This window comes from Neolamprologus multifasciatus, chromosome 3 (genome assembly GCF_963576455.1).
Source record: "Neolamprologus multifasciatus chromosome 3, fNeoMul1.2, whole genome shotgun sequence".
Classification (NCBI taxonomy): Eukaryota; Metazoa; Chordata; class Actinopteri; order Cichliformes; family Cichlidae; genus Neolamprologus; species Neolamprologus multifasciatus.
The window spans coordinates 2,711,472-2,731,127 of NC_140441.1; the positions used below are offsets into that span (position 1 = coordinate 2,711,472).

At 45.2% G+C, this 19,656-nt stretch overlaps 1 protein-coding gene and 1 pseudogene across 2 annotated transcripts; one reads left to right on the top strand and one right to left on the bottom strand.

Annotated features, from left to right (window-relative positions):
• Window positions 1-1,727: 1,727 nt before the first annotated feature.
• LOC146521050 (uncharacterized) lies at window positions 1,728-14,524 on the bottom strand. The gene is made up of 8 exons (XM_085154381.1): window positions 13,507-14,524; window positions 11,316-11,672; window positions 11,122-11,217; window positions 10,434-10,760; window positions 9,374-9,706; window positions 3,424-3,753; window positions 2,917-3,252; window positions 1,728-2,846 (listed from the first exon to the last, which is right to left on the bottom strand). The coding sequence occupies exons 1-8, from the start codon at window positions 13,577-13,579 to the stop codon at window positions 2,755-2,757; spliced, it is 1,944 nt and encodes a 647-aa protein (XP_085010507.1). The 5' UTR covers window positions 13,580-14,524; the 3' UTR covers window positions 1,728-2,754.
• Window positions 14,525-14,586: 62 nt separating this feature from the next.
• Window positions 14,587-19,227, top strand: LOC146521051 (E3 ubiquitin-protein ligase TRIM21-like; annotated as a pseudogene). The gene is made up of 2 exons (XR_014873139.1): window positions 14,587-14,742; window positions 17,310-19,227. The product of XR_014873139.1 is annotated as an E3 ubiquitin-protein ligase TRIM21-like (transcript).
• Window positions 19,228-19,656: the final 429 nt, after the last annotated feature.

The following is a 19,656-nucleotide window of genomic DNA, read 5'->3' on the forward strand; positions in this document are numbered from 1 at the left end:
AATCACGCAATAATAGAAAACAGTTTCAAACCTGCAGGATTAAACTGATGAAAGTTTGTTTTTACCATGATTTAAATTTGTCTCATAAACGTCCAAAACCTGCTGAAGGTTCAGAACTGAATCTAATGCAGTGAAGTCGAGCATGTAGTGAGACTGAGTCAGTGAAGCTTCAGTTAGAGTCTGTAACATGACGACTGAACATGAAGGCAGACGACCTCTTTTCATCAAACAGGAAACCACAGCTGCTGGTCTGTTATGTAGACGATGTTTCCTCTATTAAGAACTAATTTTCCACTGTGGACAGAGTCAATAATCGTTCTGTGTCTCTCAGAGTTTCATTGTTTTGTTTTCAGATCTAAATGTTGCCATCAGTCACTTTCAGTTTGGGCACCGAACCTTAACCACGCATGTCAAAAATAAATCTACATCAGTAATGCATAAACAGCAAACCAGCAGGATCTCTCTGTGCACTGTGAACACTGACTGAGGCTCATGTGATGCAGTGGGTTGTCTTCTAAATGTGTCTTCTTGTCTGCATGCTGAAGTATTCTTGGGCAAGATACTGAACCCCAAATTTCTTCTGACACCTCCATCCAAACATGAGTGTTTGATAAAGGTCCTTAGAAAGCACTGTGTGAATAGCTGCGTCTTGAGTGCTCAGCTGGATTAGAGCTTTTTGGATTGAACCCTCTGATTTAATCTAAAATAATACTCTGTGTTATTTTGTTAGGCCAACATGAAAGACAAATAATTATCTTCAAAAAACTTGTTGGAGAATTAAAATTGTAAGAAATGGAAATCAGATCTCTCAGCTACATCTGTATGAGGTACTACGGGAACGTGTGATTTCAGGCTGTAGATAACAGATTTCTAGCTGGATGAAACCTAAACAAAACCATGTAACTCTACAGACGTGAGGTGGGCTCGTCCAGGATTTGAACCCGGGACCTCTCGCACCCTAAGCAAGAATCATACTCCTAGACCAACGAGCCACATGAACATCTTTGCCAACTTCTTTTCTGAAAGTCACACATCAGAGCACGTAGCTGAAGCTGAATATATGAGACATTGTCTTGAAAGCTGCCAGTCAAAAGTCTGGAAACACATCGCCATGGTTTTTCCACATTGTGGACACAAACAGTTTCAGGACATCAGCTCACAGCAACGGTCATTTTAAAGAACTTGCCTCATTCAACCAGACAAGCACTTTTTCTATGCTTTAGTGCTTTCTAGCTAAGATATGCTAACATTCATTCTTTGCACCAGAGAGCAACTTGGGGTGTCAATCTGCCAACTCAGGAGGTAAAGCAGATCATTTCCCAGTTGGAAAATTGATGGGATCATTTCCTGGATTCTCCAGTCTGCATATCCATGGACAAGTCATCTTTTCATTTCCAGTCAATTTTATTCATATAGCGACCAATCACAATAACGGTCACCTCAAGGAGCTTTATATTGTAAGGTAGACCCTACAGAGAAAAACCAAACAATCATTATGATCACCTGACCAGACCATATTTCACTGGCTTCTCTAAATGTTGTTCAGCAAACTTGCTCTTCATACCTGCTGATTCCAGGTTTTTCTGTAGCACCTTGGCTCTTCAACAACTCTTCTGATCATTATTATATATGGTGAAATGATGTTCTTTCCACCTCTGGATTAAGAACCCAACAGTGCTCACTAGAACCTTCAGTAGTTTAGAACCAATGCCATCAGTATGTTTTGCAACAACATGGTTGTGAAGGTTTTGAGACAGCTCACTGGTTTTACCCATCATGAGATGTTTCTTTTGTGACACAGATTTTTATAGGTCATCAGTTGGGACTGAACCTGCTAATATTAATTTGTAAGAACTGTCAGGATTGCTTTCAATTACTGATAAATTTCAATTGCCATGAATCATGATTTCCTATGTCTCATTGCACCTTCCCTTTCTTCACATGTTCCTTTTGTTTTTCTCTGTGTTATTTCTCATTATTACACGTTAACCCCTGACCTGAACTTCCAAAGGTGAGTGATAAAACATTAATTGAATTACAATATTATACAAAGAACAGAAGTAAATACAAAATGCAGTTTCTAAATAAATGTGTTTATTATTAAGTGGAAAAAACCCAAACCTAGATGAACATGTCAGAAAAAGCTATTGCCCCCTGAATTTAATAAATAACTGCAACCAAGTATTTGTAACAACCAGCAATAAATCTTTAACAGCACTCTGGAGGATTTTCAGCCCACTAACTGTTGCAGAATTGTTGTAATTTAGCCACATTGCTGGGTTTTCAAGCATGAACCACCTTTTTAAGGTCATGTCACTGGATATAAATCAGATTCAGGTAAGAACTTTGACTTATTTGTGTGTTTTGCATAATTCTCCTGCTGCAGAAACCAAGTGCACTTCAGTTTCAGGTCAGATGAGAACGGATGGCCAGATAGTCTCCTAAAGAATTGTTTCTTTAAGAGGGCCAGATTAATGGTTCAGTTTAGGACAGCAAGTCTTCCAGGTCCTGAGGCAGCAAAACAGCCTCAGACTATCACACTATCACCACCATATTTTACTGTTAGTATGAGCTTCCTTTTCTGAAATGCAGTGTGTAATGAGACACACTCATGAGTCCAGAGTTTTTTCCCAAAAGTCTTGCAACTCTGCCATGCAGGCTGTGTGCTCCAGTCCCTTTCTTAAAGTGTAATAATGAGAAAGGGACTTTGCTTTTAACTTGAACTAAAAGCTGATCCTAAACTAAGCAGCGATGTCAAACTGATTGATCAGCCATCAGAGGAGCCTGATCCATGGAGCTGCTTCTGTTCCTGATGTCCCCTGTTTGATCCTGGACCTGAACTCTCCCTGCAGAGGAGACACAAGACAGTCAGAGACACACAAACAACCAGAGACAAACTTATATTTTCATACTGACCTTTGACCTTTAATAGCACTGTGGTCTCTCTTGAAATGCTTTTTTCTTTGCTGCTGACATTACAGCTGTATTCTCCACTGTCTCTCTCTGTGGGGTATTTCAGGGTCAGACTGAGGTCTCCAGTTTTCAGCAGGTCTTCATTCATCGCCGTTCGGTCTCTGTAAACCTGGTCCTGTTTGTCAGGCTGGTCAGAGCTGTTCATATACATGTGAACCAACACTGATGGTACAGGGTCAATGCGTCTCCATACAACTGTAGCATCTTCAGGCAGGTTTTGTGTGGTTCTGAAGGGCAGCTGGATAGACTCCACCCCCTCCTCCACCTCCATCACACAGTCTGAGACGACAACAAACACAACATGAGCTGTACAGACAGCAGTGAATCTAGAAAACACCTTAAAAAGCTTCTTTATAGATGCTGCAGTCCGATATTTACATTTAATTATGGTTATTGTTATTTTATAAACAAATACATTGTAACAAATATTTCATAGGTATTTGCACTGACTCATCACTCTCAGCAGAACTGTTTTCTTTCTCTTGATCCCTTTCCCCTCAACTCTGCAGATGTATTTTCCAGTGTCTCTGTCTGTGGGCTGTTTCAGGGTCAGACTGAGGTCTCCAGTTTTAAGTGAGTCGTCTCTCATTTTCTTTCGCTCTCTGTAAAACTGGTCTCCTGCATCAGGCTGGTCAGAGCCGGTCTGATATTTGTGAACCGTCATCGGTGGTTCGGGTTCATAGCGCCACCACTCCACTTCAGCATCTTCAGGCAGGTTTTCTGTGGTTGTGAAGGGCAGCTGGACAGACTCCGCCCCCTCCTCCACCTCCACCTGACAGACTGAGAGGACAACAAACACAACATGACACAGCAGCAGTTTTATTCAATGATTCCAAAGAGAACCTTAATATTCAATTTTAGGCTCAAACTATGATATTTGTCTTTGCTTGTGTTGATTTCCTAAAGATGAAATATACTACACTAATTTAATTCAGAATTAATGTATTTTATTGGTTGTTCTTCATTTCTTTTGAATTGTTGCCTTCAGTCCACTTTAGTAGGATTTGAGTGGGACTGCTCACAAAGAAAGAATGAGTCTCTAATTTTTTATGGTAGTTTAATTTTAATAAAGGGAGAGAAATTATCACCTCGCCTCTGTCAGTGCGCCCCAGGGCAGCTGTGGCTACACTGTAGCTGCCATCATCAGTGTGTGAATGTGTGTGTGAATGGGTGGATGACTGAATGTAGTGTAAAGCGCTTTGGAGTCTTTAGGGACTAAGTAAAGCGCTATACAAATACAGACCATATACCATTTATTAACAAAAAATCCAAAAAAGAAAGATTACATAAAAAGTGTAAATTCATCTGTATATCATTGAATGAAACACATATTTGGACCCTTAAACTTACCCAAAACTACAATCTGTGTGTTCATGTAACACACAGATTGCAATCTATTTTGGTAACTAGTTACAAGAAAGTGGAGCATATAATGACAAGATGACAAGTAATGACTTTATTGGATCTTACACCAGTTTGCCAAGAGCACTTCGCTCTCGCTCTGCAGGCCTACTTGTTGTTCCTAGAGTGTTTAAAAGTAGAATGGGGGGCAGAGCCTTCAGTTTTCAGGCTCCTCTTCTGTGGAACCAGCTTCCAGTTTGGATTCAGGAGACAGACACTATCTCTACTTTTAAGATTAGGCTTCGAACTTCCCTTTTTGCTAAAGCATATAGTTAGGGCTGGACCAGGTGACCCTGAATCCTCCCGTAGTTATGCTGCAATAGGTGTAGTCTGCCGGGGATTCCCTAGAGTGTGACCAATTTGGTCCTAGAACTGAAGAAGCTTCTCGGATGAGAGGTGAAACATCTTGAAGCAACTTAAAGAAGTCCAGATGTTTTTTCTTTCCACACTCCTTAGACTACGATGACCTGGATCACTGAGAAACTTCACAGACAAGATCCAAACTACAACTCACATTTGATAAATGTCATCAATAATTCCACTTTTAAAAAGAACCTCCTCTTCGTGACTCGCTACCTTATCGTGGTGGAGGGATTTGTGTGTCCCAGGGATCCCAGGGGCTATGTTGTCTGGGGGCTTTTGCCCCCTTGTAGGGTCTCCCATGGCAAATTGGTCCTGGGTGAGGGACCAGACAAAGATCGATTCAGAAGACCCTTATGAAGAGAACATCGAGGAAACAGTTTACCCTGCCCGGGATAGGGTTACCGGGGCCCCGCCCTGGAGCCAGGTCCGGGGAGGGTGCCCGACGGCGAGCGTCTGGTGACCGGGCCTTATTCCATGGGGACCGGCCGGGCAAAGCCCGAAGAGGAGACATGGGCCCATCCTCCTGCGGGCCCACCACCCGCAGGAGGCGCCATAAGGGTCGGGTGCATTGTGTGCCGGGTGGCGGCCAGGAGCGGAGGCCCTGGCGGACTGATCCCCAGCTGCCAAGACTGGCATTAGGGACATGGAATGTCACCTCTCTGGTGGGGAAGGAGCCTGAGTTAGTGCGTGAGGTTGAGAGGTACCGGCTAGATATAGTCAGGCTCACCTCTACGCATGGCTTGGGCTCTGGAACCAGTCTCCTGGAGAGGGGCTGGACTCTGTCTCAGTCTGGAGTTGCCCCTGGTGAGAGGCGGCGGGCTGGGGTGGGTATTCTAATATCCCCTCGGCTTGCTGCCAGTATGTTGGGGTTTTTCCCGGTGGATGAGAGGGTTTGTTCCCTGCGCCTTAGGGTCGGGGAACGGGTCCTGACTGTCATCTGCGCTTATGCGCCGGAGTGGCAGTTCAGAGTACCCAGCCTTCTTAGAATCCCTGGGGGGGTGCTGGAAGGTGCTCCACCTGGAGACTCTGGGTCCTGCTGGGAGACTTCAATGCTCACGTGGGTAACGACAGCGAGACCTGGAGGGGCGTGATTGGGAGGAACGGCCTCCCTGATCTGAACCCGAGCGGTGCTTTGTTATTGGACTTCTGTGCTAATCACAGTTTGGCCATAACGAACACCTTGTTCGAACATAAGAGGGTCCATAAGTGCACGTGGCACCAGGACGCTCTAGGCCGTAGGTTGATGATCAATTTTGTAATCGTATCACGAGACCTGCGACCATATGTTCTGGACACTCGGGTAAAGAGAGGGGCTGAGCTGTCAACTGATGACCACCTGGTGGTGAGTTGGATCAGGTGGCGGGGAAGGACGCTGGACAGACCCGGTGCACCTAAATGCGTAGTGAGGGTGTGCTGGGAACATCTAGCAGAGGCCCCAGTCCACGAAATCTTCAACGCACACCTCCGGCAGAGCTTCAACAGCATTCAGAGGGATGCTGGTCACAGTGTGTCTGCTGTGACCAGCATCCCTCTGAATGGTCCATTCGGACATTCCGAATGGACCATGTTCAGCGTCTCCATTGCCGAAGCTGCTGCATTGAGCTGTGGCCGCAAGGTGGTTGGTGCCTGCCGTGGTGGTAATCCCCGAACCAAATGGTGGACACCAGAGGTGAAGGGAGCCACCAGGCTGAAGAAGGAGTCCTATTGGGCTTGGTTAGCCTGTGGGACTCTGGAGGCAGCTGACAGGTATCGACAGGCCAAGCAGAATGCGGCTCGGGCAGTGGCTGAAGCAAAAATGGGTGAGGGGATGAGGGGAATGACCCGCCAATTTCCGGGGGCGAGGTCACTGAGGCAGTTAAACAACTCCTTGGTGGCAGAGCCCCTGGTGTTGATGAGTTCCGCCCCGAGTTCCTGAAGGCTCTGGACGTTGTAGGGCTGTCCTGGTTGACACACCTCTGCAATGTTGCGTGGAGATCAGGGGCAGTACCCGTGGACTGGCAGACCGGGGTGGTGGTCCTCATCTTTAAGAAGGGCGACCGGAGGGTGTGTTCCAACTACAGGGGGATCACACTCCTCAGCCTCCCTGGGAAAGTCTATGCCAGGGTGCTGGAAAGGAGAGTTCGTCCGCTAGTCGAACCTCTGATGCAGGAGGAACAATGCGGTTTTCGTCCTGGTCGCGGAACACTGGACCAGCTCTTTATCCTCGCGAGGATACTTGAGGGTGCATGGAAGTTTGCCCAACCAGTCTACATGTGTTTTCTGGACTTAGAAAAGGCATTCGACCGTGTCCCTCGGGGTGTCCTGTGGGAGGTGTTGCGGGAGTATGGGGTGTCTGGCCCATTGCTACGGGCCATTCGATCCCTATACAACCGTTGCAAGAGCTTGGTTCGCATAGCCGGCAATAAGTCGGACTCGTTCCCGATGGGTGATGGGCTCCACCAGGGCTGCCCTTTGTCACCGGTTCTGTTCATAATTTTTATGGACAGGATTTCTAGGCACAGCCAAGTGGCGGGGGGGTTTCACTTTGGTGGCCTCAGAATCTCATCTCTGATCTTTGCGGATGATGTGGTTCTGTTGGCTTCATCGGGTGAGGGCCTCCAGCTCGCACTGGAGCGGTTCGCAGCCGAGTGTGAAGCAGCGGGAATGAGGATCAGCACCTCCAAATCTGAGGCCATGGTTTTCAGCCGGAAAAGGGTGGAGTGGCCACTCCGGGCCGGAGATGAGTTCCTTCCACAAGTGGAGGAGTTCAAGTATCTCGGGGTCTTGTTCGCGAGTGATGGGAGAAGGGAGCCGGAGATCGACAGACGGATTGGGGCTGCGGCTGCAGTGATGCGGACGCTGCACCGGTCCGTCGTGGTGAAGAGGGAGCTGAGTGTAAAATCGAAGCTCTCAATTTACCTCAATCTATGTCCCTACCCTCACCTATGGCCACGAGCTGTGGGTACTGACCGAAAGAACGAGATCGAGATACAAGCGGCAGAAATGAGCTTCCTCCGTAGGGTGGCTGGCCTCTCTTTTAGAGATAGGGTGAGGAGTTCGGCCATCCGGGAGGGGCTCAGAGTAGAGCCGCTGCTGCTCCACATCGAAAGGAGCCAGCTGTGGTGGTTCGGGCATCTGACAAGGATGCCTCCTGGGCGCCTCCTGGGTGAGGTGTTCTGGGCATGTCCCACCGGGAGGAGGCCCCGGGCCAGACCCACGACACGCTGGAGAGAATATATCTCTCGACTGGCCTGGGAACGCCTTGGTGTTCCCCCGGATAAGCTGGAGGAGGTGGCTGGGGAGAGGGAGGTCTGGGCCTCTCTGCTTAGGCTGCTGCCCCCGCGACCCGGCCTCGGATAAAGCGGATGAAGATGGATGGATGGATGGATGGATGGATGGATGGATGGATGGAAAAGAACCTCTGTATCTTTGCTCTGCTTCACTTCAGCAGCATCAGGTAATGTTCATATGTTGATAAATGGTTTTCTACAGTTTTTGTTCTACTGCAGAATATTTTTAAGGTTATCTGATATAAAAAGCCAGACCAGGAAAATCTCCTTCATGTTTTCCTGTGTTTTATCCTCAGTTACTTTGACACAAAGACTTCAGCTGTGATGCTCACAATTGTGATGAAGTCTCACATGTATCAGTACTGATAAATTATCAGAATTATAATATTTCTGACTGTCTGAGGCAAAATTTAATCAAATCGGGACCTCGTGAATTGGAATAAAATGGATTATAGAAATCAGTGATGATACTCAGCCCTAGTGAGCAGCCTGGGCCTGACATAAGTGGATGTAGCTGTGGGTAATAAGGAAAGATGAAAAGAACTATTGATAACTTTTTTGTTAAGGCCTGATCCATCTGAAATTCATAGCCAGTGCTCTGACACAGCGCCATCAATCTCTGAATAATGTAAAAGCACCAGTGTATCCAGTGTGGATGGAGACTGTGGAAGGAGACTGTGGAAGGAGACTGTGGAAGGAGACTGTGGATTGAGACTGTGGAAGGAGACTGTGGAAGGAGACTGTGGATTGAGACTGTGGATGGAGACTGTGGAAGGAGACTGTGGATGGAGACTGTGGAAGGAGACTGTGGAAGGAGACTGTGGATGGAGACTGTGGAAGGAGACTGTGGAGGGAGACTGTGGATGGAGACTGTGGATGGAGACTGTGGGCAGTGCATTTACGTGATAAATGCACTGCCCAAGTATCCCCTCTCCTCACTGCCTTTCAGCAGCATGCAACAGCAAACAGGTTGTCAGAGGAGGTCGAGATGATGATTGTGTTGATTGTGATTGTGATGATGTGTTAATACACCTCTCTGAATGTAATAATTAGTTATTATTAACCTCTGGCTCTCTACCACAGCATGTCTGTTTATCAGCCATTGTTTTGTTGGAATGGGTCAGAAATGGCCGCCCCATTCCTGGTTCTGAGGTTTCTCCCTGTTAAAACTGAGTTTTTCCTCCCACTATCATCAAAGCACTTACCCATATTGGGGTCATATGATTGTTGGGTTTTTCTCTGTTTTCTCTGTATTATTGTAGGGACTACCTTATAATATAAAGTGCCTTGATGCAATTGTTGTTGTGATTTGGTGCGGCATAAATAACTGACTTCAAATGACTTAAGTGACTGAATTCAACCCTGACCTTTGACTCGAAGCCTCACTTCTCTCTTCAGCAGGATGTTTCCCTCCTTGCTGTAGAGGGTGCAGGTGTAGACATCGTTGTCTCTGTCTGTGGGGTATTTCAGGGTCAGACTGAGGTCTCCATTTTTCAGCAGGTCTTCATTCATCTTCGTTCGGTCTCTGTAAAAGTGGTCTTGCTCTTCAAGCTGGTCAGAGCCGTTCTCATACACGTGGACCTTTGTGGTCCGGATGTAAATGCAGGTCCACTCCACTTTACTGTCTTTAGGCAGGTGAAGTTTGGTTTTGCAGGGCAGCTGTACAGACTCGACCTTCTGCTCCACCTCCACCTGGGGAACTGAAAGGAGAAAAATACCACAATGAGCTGAACACAGCATCATCAGCACTCAGCACATTTTGTTTGGATGAAGTGAAACATCTGCACTGAAAACATGTTTGACTGGCTGCAGCCTGAGATTTGTCCCGTTGCTCCACTGAGCAGACACAGTGTTATATTTGGTGTCCTGAATCAATTATGGAAAGAAATTTATCATCGGTGCCATCTGTCTTTATCTTCACTTACCACACCCTAAACTGGAAACGTTAATAGACCGTCATGGGAGCTTGCCTACTTAATATTTCCTTTGAATTTTCTCTCTACATGTAGATTATTATGAACTTTTGTTAAATAAGCTATTATTCTGGGCTATGCAGGCCCAGACAAAGCGTGCAGCATTTTCACAGGGGGGAAATAGAAGAAGCTTGTGTGAGAGCGAGTTTCCTTAAGAAAACATCTGATCCTCAAAATCCTGGTGCTAGATTTCAGGTGACATTGACTCAAAAACATTATCATTATAATATTTTCATTCTAAATTATTTCATAAATTTCTCTTAAACTCCTCAATTTCTTGGACTTGTGTCACATCTTTAGTTTGAGCTGATAAAAAATAATGGTTGAAAAACCTAAACTAATAGATCTTACTGTACTCATCAAGTCCTGTTCACCTCAGGGACAGATTATCAGTGTGGTCACCAAGCTCTTTAATTCATGACTCACATCTTCATCTTCTGTCTACAGCACTCACCTCTGACATAGAGCTTCACTTGTTTCTTCTTTAGGATTTTCTCCTCCCTGTCATAGACGGTGCAGGTGTAGGTGAGTGCGTCTCTGTTTGTTGGGTAATTCAGAGTCAGACTGAGGTCCACAGCTATCTGCAGGTTTTTCCTCATCGTTGTTCGATTTCTGTAAAACCAGTGCTGTTTTTTAAGGTGGTCAGAACCATTTTTAAACACGTGGACTATCCTGTTGGAGCTGTCAGTCCACTCTACAGTTATATCTTCACGTCGGTAACCTGTGGTTATAAAGGGCAGCTGAACAGACTCCACCCCCGAATCCACATCCACCTGTGGGACTGTGAAGTAAGAAAAAATAAATAATGATTTGTGCACGCAGTTTGTCAAAGCTCCCATGTTGACATGTAAAATACATGAGTGGAGAAAAGAGTAATTCAATTAGTATTCTAGGCAAATAGCTGCCATTTGTCCTCAGGAAGGCTCCTAAATGAGAGAGAGGAGCCTGTTAATAACATGAAACGTGGGGATACATGGTTCGTGTTTTATTGAAAGAAAGGAGACAATTAAAACAACCTATTAACATAACTAATAGATTAAGAAGAAGTAAAAACACTGCGAATCAAGTCAAGTAAAACAAATCTGAGGTTTAGGGATGATTCAGATTATTCACAATGCAAACACGTCACACACACAACATACCTTCCTCAAAATAGTGTCTGAAGTAAACTCCAACACCCACGATGACAGCTGCAGCTACAGCCAGGACACCCAGAGCCACTGGGACACTGATGGGAACTTATAACACAATGAAAACATGAAAATTACATGATGTTAACATAAAATGATTAACACTCTGTGACACTCCATGCAATTTTGAATCTCTTTGCACTGACCTCCACCTTTGACCCGCTGAACCTGCAGTTCCACTCTTGACTGACCCAGTTCTACTCCAAACTTACGGACGGTGCAGGTGTAGCTGCCGCTGTCAGACAGCTGAAGCTTTTTCAGAGTGAGAGTGAGGGCTCCAGTTTCCAGAGCGTCAGGATTCATGGACGTTCGGCCGCTGAACTGCTCATTTTGATTCTGAAGGTCATCGCCTTCTCGTCGACGCAGGTGCACTGTGGAGGGATTGAGGTCATAGCGACTCCACACAGCTGTGGATTCTTTTTCTTCAAAAGTGGGAAACTCACAGGGAAGGAGAACAAACTTCGCCCCCTCTAGTACCTCCACACCTGAGGCACACTTGGTAACTGAGGACACAGACAAAGACAAAGATCTTATTGATCCCACACGGGGGAAACGCAGCATAAGTGACAGGAAGAACATGTGAATTCAAAATGTATTTGAAAATCATAAAAATAGAAAAAGTAAATAATAAAAAGATTCTGTGCAACTATATGCAGAAAAATATCCATCCACAGTCTCCTTCCACAGTTTTGATCCACAGTCTCCATCCACAGTCTCCTTCCACAGTCTCCATCCACAGTCTCCTTCCACAGTCTCCATTCACAGTTTTGATCCACAGACTCCTTCCACAGTCTCCATCCACAGTCTCCTTCCACAGTCTCCATCCACAGTTTTGATCCACAGTCTCCATCCACAGTCTCCATCCACAGTCTCCTTCCACAGTCTCCATCCACAGTCTCCATCCACAGTCTCCATTCACAGTTTTGATCCACAGACTCCTTCCACAGTCTCCATCCACAGTCTCCTTCCACAGTCTCCATTCACAGTTTTGATCCACAGACTCCTTCCACAGTCTCCTTCCACAGTCTCCATCCACAGTCTCCATCCACAGTCTCCATCCACAGTCTCATGCAGGGATGAGAGATGTTGTGCATAATAGCCCACCCACCTCTTCTATGGGCTCTAGGGGACTGTCCAGGACAGAGCCGGCCCTCTTCACCAGGCTATTTAGCCATTACCTGCCCCTCTCTCTGCTGCCGCCTCCACAACAGAGCTCTGGATAAAAGATTGCAGATTAATGTCCTGCAGACTTCAGCCTGTCAGCACAGTCGACTTTGGTCCTGGCGCCGAGTTTGAGTGTTTTCTGAGCAGTCCAGGTTATCGTTAAGGTGAACACCCAGTAGCTTGTACGTGGTGACCACCTCCATGCCCAAACTTTGGATGAGGTGTGGTTTGCTCGGGAGGTTGACCACCACCTGCTCCATCTGATCATTTGCCTCAGATACACATCCAAGGATGGCTGTATCAACGGATTCAGTTTATCTGCCCACCAGTGACAGACGGGGATTCTTCATGCTCAAAGACTATTTCCAAGATGTTTGGTGACTGAGAACATTCATTTTAATGGATGAAAGTCTGAATGGCAGCGATGCTGCTTCTACACATTCTCTCTACCAGTCCTTTTACAATGAATTTGTGTGCTTGGTCCCTGATGAACTATGTATAACACCTGTATTCAAATATATAACGGCTGCATGAACAGCTAAACAGTGAAACCGTTTGTGTCTTCTGTGTGGGTGATGTAATGAAGTGTCTCCATGGTAATGAAAGTCTGAGGTCTCTTTAAAGGTGTTTTTTTTTAAAGTTATTTAAATGTAGTGTTTAAAATGCTGGACAGCTTACAAGTGTTCAAGTTTACAAGAGAGGTTTCTGTCTATAATAATACCGCGCGTGTGTGTGTGTGTGTGTGTGTACCTTTTGCTGTTTTTATATTTTGTCTGTCATCTCTCCCCCTTGCCTGTGTTTTTTTACCCACTGACTGTCTTACTGTTCATAACTCAGGCCTGGATTACAGCTGGACTTTAGATTTTACTCAGTTTCAGTGTGTTTGTGTTTGAGTCCCGTCATTGTTTGAAAAAATGAGAGGACTACAGTTCAGTTTTGTCTCATTTACATACTTCTTATGGTAAAAGTCTGGTGCAAACATACACTTGGTCCTAAAACAAATAACAATTCTCTCTTTTGGCTTTAACTATGCGAGAATGACCTGCAGCATTTGAGAACTTATCTTCCTGATCAACATGCACAAACCTGTCTGACTGTGTGTGTGTGTGTGTGTGTGTGTGTGCTTGTGTAAATATGTGTGTGTGTCATAAGTCTAAAGGAAGCTTTTCTTACCGTACAGGAGGATCACAAACAAATCCAAAATCTTCATGTTGCTATACATAGAGTAGACATTTACAAAGTTCATCTTCAACCTGAACCCACTAAGAGATTAAATAATCCTGCCAAGAAGCCAAAGGTGTTTTCTGGCTGCTCTCCATGTCACACATCACACCTGTGGATTGTTTTCATTCAGGAAGAGGAAACACTTTTTTAAAAGCAGGAGGAGGAGGAGTGTTCACAAAAGCCTCAGCCAGTAAAGAAGAAACTGTTTGAATGAAAGAAGCGTTCATTAGAGTAAAAACCTTTATAACCTATTTGCACATTTAAAAACTTCCTGCTTTAAATCTGTGATCATGTAATCATGACACTTTTTCAACATGAAACACTAAACATGACTGTGTTGAGTCTGTTCCTTCCCATTCCCTACAAGGCCACCTGGGTTGGCTGGAAGACTGTTTACTTAGCCTGGCAGGGCAAAGGACACTGTCTCAGCTGAACTATGGACACGCACACACACACATATACTGATACTGATAAGCACTCACTGACGCATCACCCTCCATACCCCGGATCCAACGCCACCTCCAACGCTTACCTCCCCTCACAGCAAAGGCTGATGGTGACAGAAAGGAACTGAGTGGGTAACACTTTATAATGGCCACTGTTATTTAACTGTGAATTATAGGTGTTAATTTAACTTTACCATACTGTATGATACCATCTTTATTTATAAAGCACTTTAAAATAAAACCAGGGTTCACAAAATGCTGTACACGCCAGCAAAAAAAGTGTTTTAAGAAGAGTTTAAAACTCAGAAAGAGAAGCAGACTGCCTAATGTGCAAGGGCAGATCGTTCCACAACTGCTACAGCCAAAGCAAATTAATGCTTACTAAGGGAGTGGGAAGGTGTATATGGCTGTTGCATCTCAGAGAGGTGGGGGCAGGCTATAAGAGATTTAAAAACAAATAAGAGAACTTTAAGAAGGACCCTAAAATGTACAGGTAGTGTCTCCGTGCCTGCCCGGCCTGACTCCTCCCACCTGCTGCACACAGTCACTGAGTACAGACAGGCTGATTCCTGTAAAGGGAGAGGCAGGAAGAGGCGGAGCAACACCTGAAAAACTAGAAGCTCAACGTCATTTTGCAGGAGGGAAAGTGTGAGAGAGCAGCAGCAGAGCTGCAGTCGAGTCCTGTTTGTCTCTAAAAGAAGATTCACTGGAGTCCATCAGGTTTCTCTCAGCAACAGTGGTGAGTGCAGCTGATCACACTTCCTGTTTCTACACAAATCTTCACTCTGTTCACTTCATCAGGGCTCTAGAGCGCCACCTCATTTCTCCATGGTGCCACTTAGGCTGTGTCCACACTCGCCCGGATAGATTTGAAAACAGCGCTCCGCGTCCACACTTGTGTTTTCAGTCGTTTTCACAGAGTTGTGCGTCCACATTAAAACGGCTGAAAACGCTTACGTTCCAGTCCTGCGCATGCGTGAAACGCAAGACGATTCAACCTGTCTCATTTCTGTCTGCCGCTTATTCACTTTTTGGCTGTTTGAAACGTCGCGGCAAAAGGTGGAGGAAAAGCACCGAGTTTTTTAAATGGACTAACAATGAGGTGGAGTTGTTGCTGCGAGTAACACAAAAGTACAAAGTTGCAAAAGCGAGAGAGAATTAAAGAATTTGAAGAAAAGCTCTGTGGAGCATGTACAGACTGATATTCATCTTTAATAGGGCTGTCAAAACTGCAGCTGTATAATGCTCTCCACTATCTTTGTTTAATTGGTCACATGACTGCATCACATGACTAACATGCGTCATCATTTTAGAAAGTCTCTGTTTTCACTGTTCACACTGTGACACAAACGCACCGTCTCGAAATTATTTACTTTCCGGCTGTTTGAATCGTCGCGGCAGAGGCGTGCAGCCTGATAGGAGTGGATGTAGCTGTGGGTAATGAGAAAAGATGAAAACTTTTGAAAACGACTGATAACTTTTTCGTTAAGGCCAGTGCTCTGACACGGAGCCATCAACCTCTCAGTGTCTAACACTGGTCTGCAGACGGCATCAGATAATGAGCCACATTAGATGGACTCTGAGCCCACTGACAGTAAAAGGGTGAAGTGTAGACATCTGGAAGAGAGCGGCCTGACCAGTTTCTTTGACTATGATACTGTAAAGCTGACAACATGATGCATTTACTGTGGTGAGTGTGCAAAGACCATGGCAGGTGTTGTGCCAAAGTAGGGATCCCCAACAGGATCTGTTTCCCTGCGTCAGGAACATTGGCTGGGCAGGGAAAGCGGACCCAACGGACTCCGCCTCCATCACGACCAACTAGACGTGGAAGGAGTGATGTTTTAGTGACAACATGAAAGATAAGTGTGACCATTCAGTTTGTGGGTTACAACAGAAAATTATACATGTATTGTTCTCGTGTGTTATCGGACGGGATCATTTTAATAAACTGAGGACATTTTCCTGATAATTATCTGTATCATCCTGTAACTTTACTGTTTAAAGAGCTAAAACCTCCAACATTTCAGGATCAATAAGTCCTTATAAGACATGTTTGTGCGCTAAAAATCAAGAATGTGGGATGCTGTTTGTCTGTGTCAACCAAACAACTTCACATCTTTTTAACGACTGTATTTATGTTCATCCCTAAAAGTTGATCCTGTTCATCTGGACGCTGCACTCTACAGCAGACACAACAATGTTAAGTTTGTGTTTGAGATGAACCAGTTTGTGTCTGAGTGTGTTGCTGGGTCTCCACCAGTTACTCTGACAACTGAAGATTTTTATTTTGACATTTGCACACAGGACCAACAGTCCATGCACAGTGGAATACTTGTGCAGAGCTTTCCAAGTCAAATCACACTTTAACAATATAACAATATAATAATATAAAGACAGAAAAAGCAGAAGGATAGAAATAAAGTCCGGAGTAGGCTAGTCGTACTATTTTCTATATACAAAGAAAAAAAAGAAAATTTACAGAGAGTTTGTAGTTCTCTACCTCTTATTGCATCAGAGTATTGCACATTTGTTCCACAGATCTGTTTCACAAGTCTGTTGTGAGTGTATTGCCCGATGGTCAGTGAACCAATGATACATTCAAAATGAGGTTAAGTAGTGCTGTGTTATTTTAAGTGTTCAGTGTTTTTTGTTTGCCATCAGTCTGACAGTTGTGGGGAAGAAGCTATTGAAGAATCGTGTTCTGTGTGTGATGCTGCTGTCCGCTCTGTTGTGTCTGAGATTGTATGTACAGCTTTGTATGTGCAGGTCCATGGAGGCAAGTGTTGTTCCTATAATCCTCTCTGCAGACTTTCTGACTCTTTGCAGAGCCTTCCTCTCTGTCTGTGTAGTGTTTCCATACCAGACAGTGATGGCTGCGGTGAGGATGCTCTCTATCAGTCCTCTGTAGGCCTGGGTGAGAGGGTGGTGGTTCATGACAGCTTTCCTGAGCTGCCTAATGAAATAAAGCCTTTGCTGGGCTTTTTTCACAGTTGCTGTAGTGTTGAGAGTCCAGCTCAGGTCTGATGTAACCTGCAGTCCCAGGAATCTGTGGCTGTTTGCCGTCTCCACCTCCGTCCCTTTGACGATAAGAGGTTGCAGTGGAGGGTGGTTCTTCCAAAAGTGCAGTATTAATTCCCTGGTCTTGTCCGTGTTGAGGATGAGGTGAAGAAGCTTCTGTGATGAAAAGAAACTCAAAGAAGTCCAGACGCTTTTGTTTCCAAGCTCCTCAGACTACTGACGCTTGTTTCTCTCTTTTTAAAAATGAGTTTTGAATCAAATGTGTTTCTTTTCTTTCTCCCTCAGAGTGCAGACATGTCTGCTGCCAGCAATCTGCGATCTGAAGATCAGTTTCTGTGCTCCATCTGTCTGGATGTGTTCACTGATCCAGTCTTTACACCATGTGGACACAACTTCTGCAAAACCTGCATCAGTGAGCACTGGGACATGAATCAGAGCTGTCAGTGTCCCATGTGTAACGAGACTTTCTACTCTAGACCTCAGCTGAGGGTCAACACCTTCATCTCTGAGATGGTTGCTCAGTTCAGACGTGAAGCTCAGCAGAAAGCCAGCAGCAGCAGCTCAGAGCAACAAGCTGCCAAACCAGGAGAAGTTCCCTGTGACGTCTGCACTGGAACCAGACTGAAGGCCCTGAAGTCCTGCCTGGTGTGTCTGACCTCCTACTGTCAGACTCACCTGGAGCCTCATCTGACAGTGAAAGGTCTGAAAAGACATCAGCTGATTGATGCTGTGGAGAACCTGGAAGGCAGGATGTGCAGGAAGCACGATAAACTCCTGGAGCTGTTCTGTAAGACCGACCAGACATGTGTCTGCATGCTCTGCCCTGTTTTAGACCACAAGAACCACGAGTTTATTCCTCTGAGAGAAGAATATGAAGGAAAGAAGGCAGAGCTGGAGAAGACAGAGGCTGAGATTCAGCAGATGATCCAGAAGAGACGACTGAAGATTCAGGAGATCACAGAGTCGGTGAAGATGAGTAAAGATGCTGCAGACAGACAGAAAGCAGAAGGTGTTCAGGTCCTCACGGCTCTGATGGAGTCTGAAGGAGCTCGTGAAGGAGATCGAAGACAAACAGGAAGCTACAGAGAAACAGGCTGAAGGTCTCATCAAAGATCTGGAACAGGAAATCTCTGAGCTGATGGAGAGAAGCTCTGAGGTGGAGCAGCTCTCACGCTCTGAAGACCACCTCCACCTCCTCCAAAGCTTCTCCTCCCTGAAAGCTGCTCCACCCAGCAAGGACTGGACAGAGGTCAGAGTTCATCCACCATCATATGAGGGGACTATGGGGAGAGCTGTGGCTCAGCTGGAGGAGACAGTCTGGAAACCCATGAAGAAGAAGCTGTTTGAGGCTGCAGAGCTGCAGAGGGTCCAGCAGCATGAGGTGGATGTGACACTGGATCCTGATACAGCTCATCCTGATCTCATCCTGTCTGATGATGGAAAACAAGTTTATCATAGTGATGTGAGAAAGAAACTTCCAGAAAACCCAGAGAGATTGTCTACGTATGTTAATGTTTTAGGAGAGCAGAGTTTCTCTTCAGGCAGATTTTACTTTGAGGTTCAGGTTAAAGGAAAGACTTGGTGCATTTTAGGAGTGGTCAAAGAGTCGATCAAAAGGAAGGGAATAATCACACTGAGACCTCAGGATGGTTTCTGGACTGTAGTGCTGAGAAATGGAAATGAGTACAAAGCTCTTGCTGACTCTCCAGTTGATCTCCGTCTTCATCCTGGTCCCGAGAAGGTGGGGGTGTTTGTGGATTATGAGGAGGGTCTGGTCTCCTTTTATGATGTAGGTGCTGCAGCTCTGATCTACTCCTTTACTGGCTGCTCCTTCACTCACAAACTCCACCCATACTTCTGTCCATGTCCTAATGATGGAGGTAAAAACTCTGCACCTCTGATCATCTGTCCTGTCAATCAAACTGATCAATGACTGATTTAATTTGATGAATGATTGATTTTTCTTGAAGGGAACAAATGAACATATTGAGTGTAAATCCTCTACAGTCTCCATGTTTCTATAGAATCTGATCATCAGGACTCTGATTCACACTTTGATTCTCATGGAGTTTGATTTGAACAGAAGAAAAGTTGAATCAGGAAATGTTCCCACTGATGGAGACTCGAGCTGAAGAGCAAATATCAGAGAATAAATGTCCAAAAGCTTCATTTACAATAAAGTTTGTTCAATGCTTTGAGTGAATCCAGACTCATGTGTGGCTGTTATACGGAGCATCAGAGTCCAGCTGAGTTATGTTGGATACAAACTGCTTATTTTGGCTCTGTGAGGAGTTTTGTTCACTGAAAACTGATGAGACGGATAATATTCAAAGAACTCTGTAGAGATTCATGCATCCATGTTCTCCACCTGCAGGTGTGGAGGAGAAAGGTGGAGCACAGACTGCTGCATCCTCCTAGTCACATCATTTTGATGATTATATTTCCATGTTGTGATGATTTGGGGTGCAGTTATAAGCACTCTAAACTGTTGATTTGAATCTATAATCTTAAATGCTTCTGAATGCTTGTTATAATCTTAAATGTGTACGTGCTGGCCTTCTGTCTGGTGGAAAAGGTTACAAGTTTCAGCTGGTGAAGGGTGAGGTGAAACTGAGTGCATTTCATGCTGACA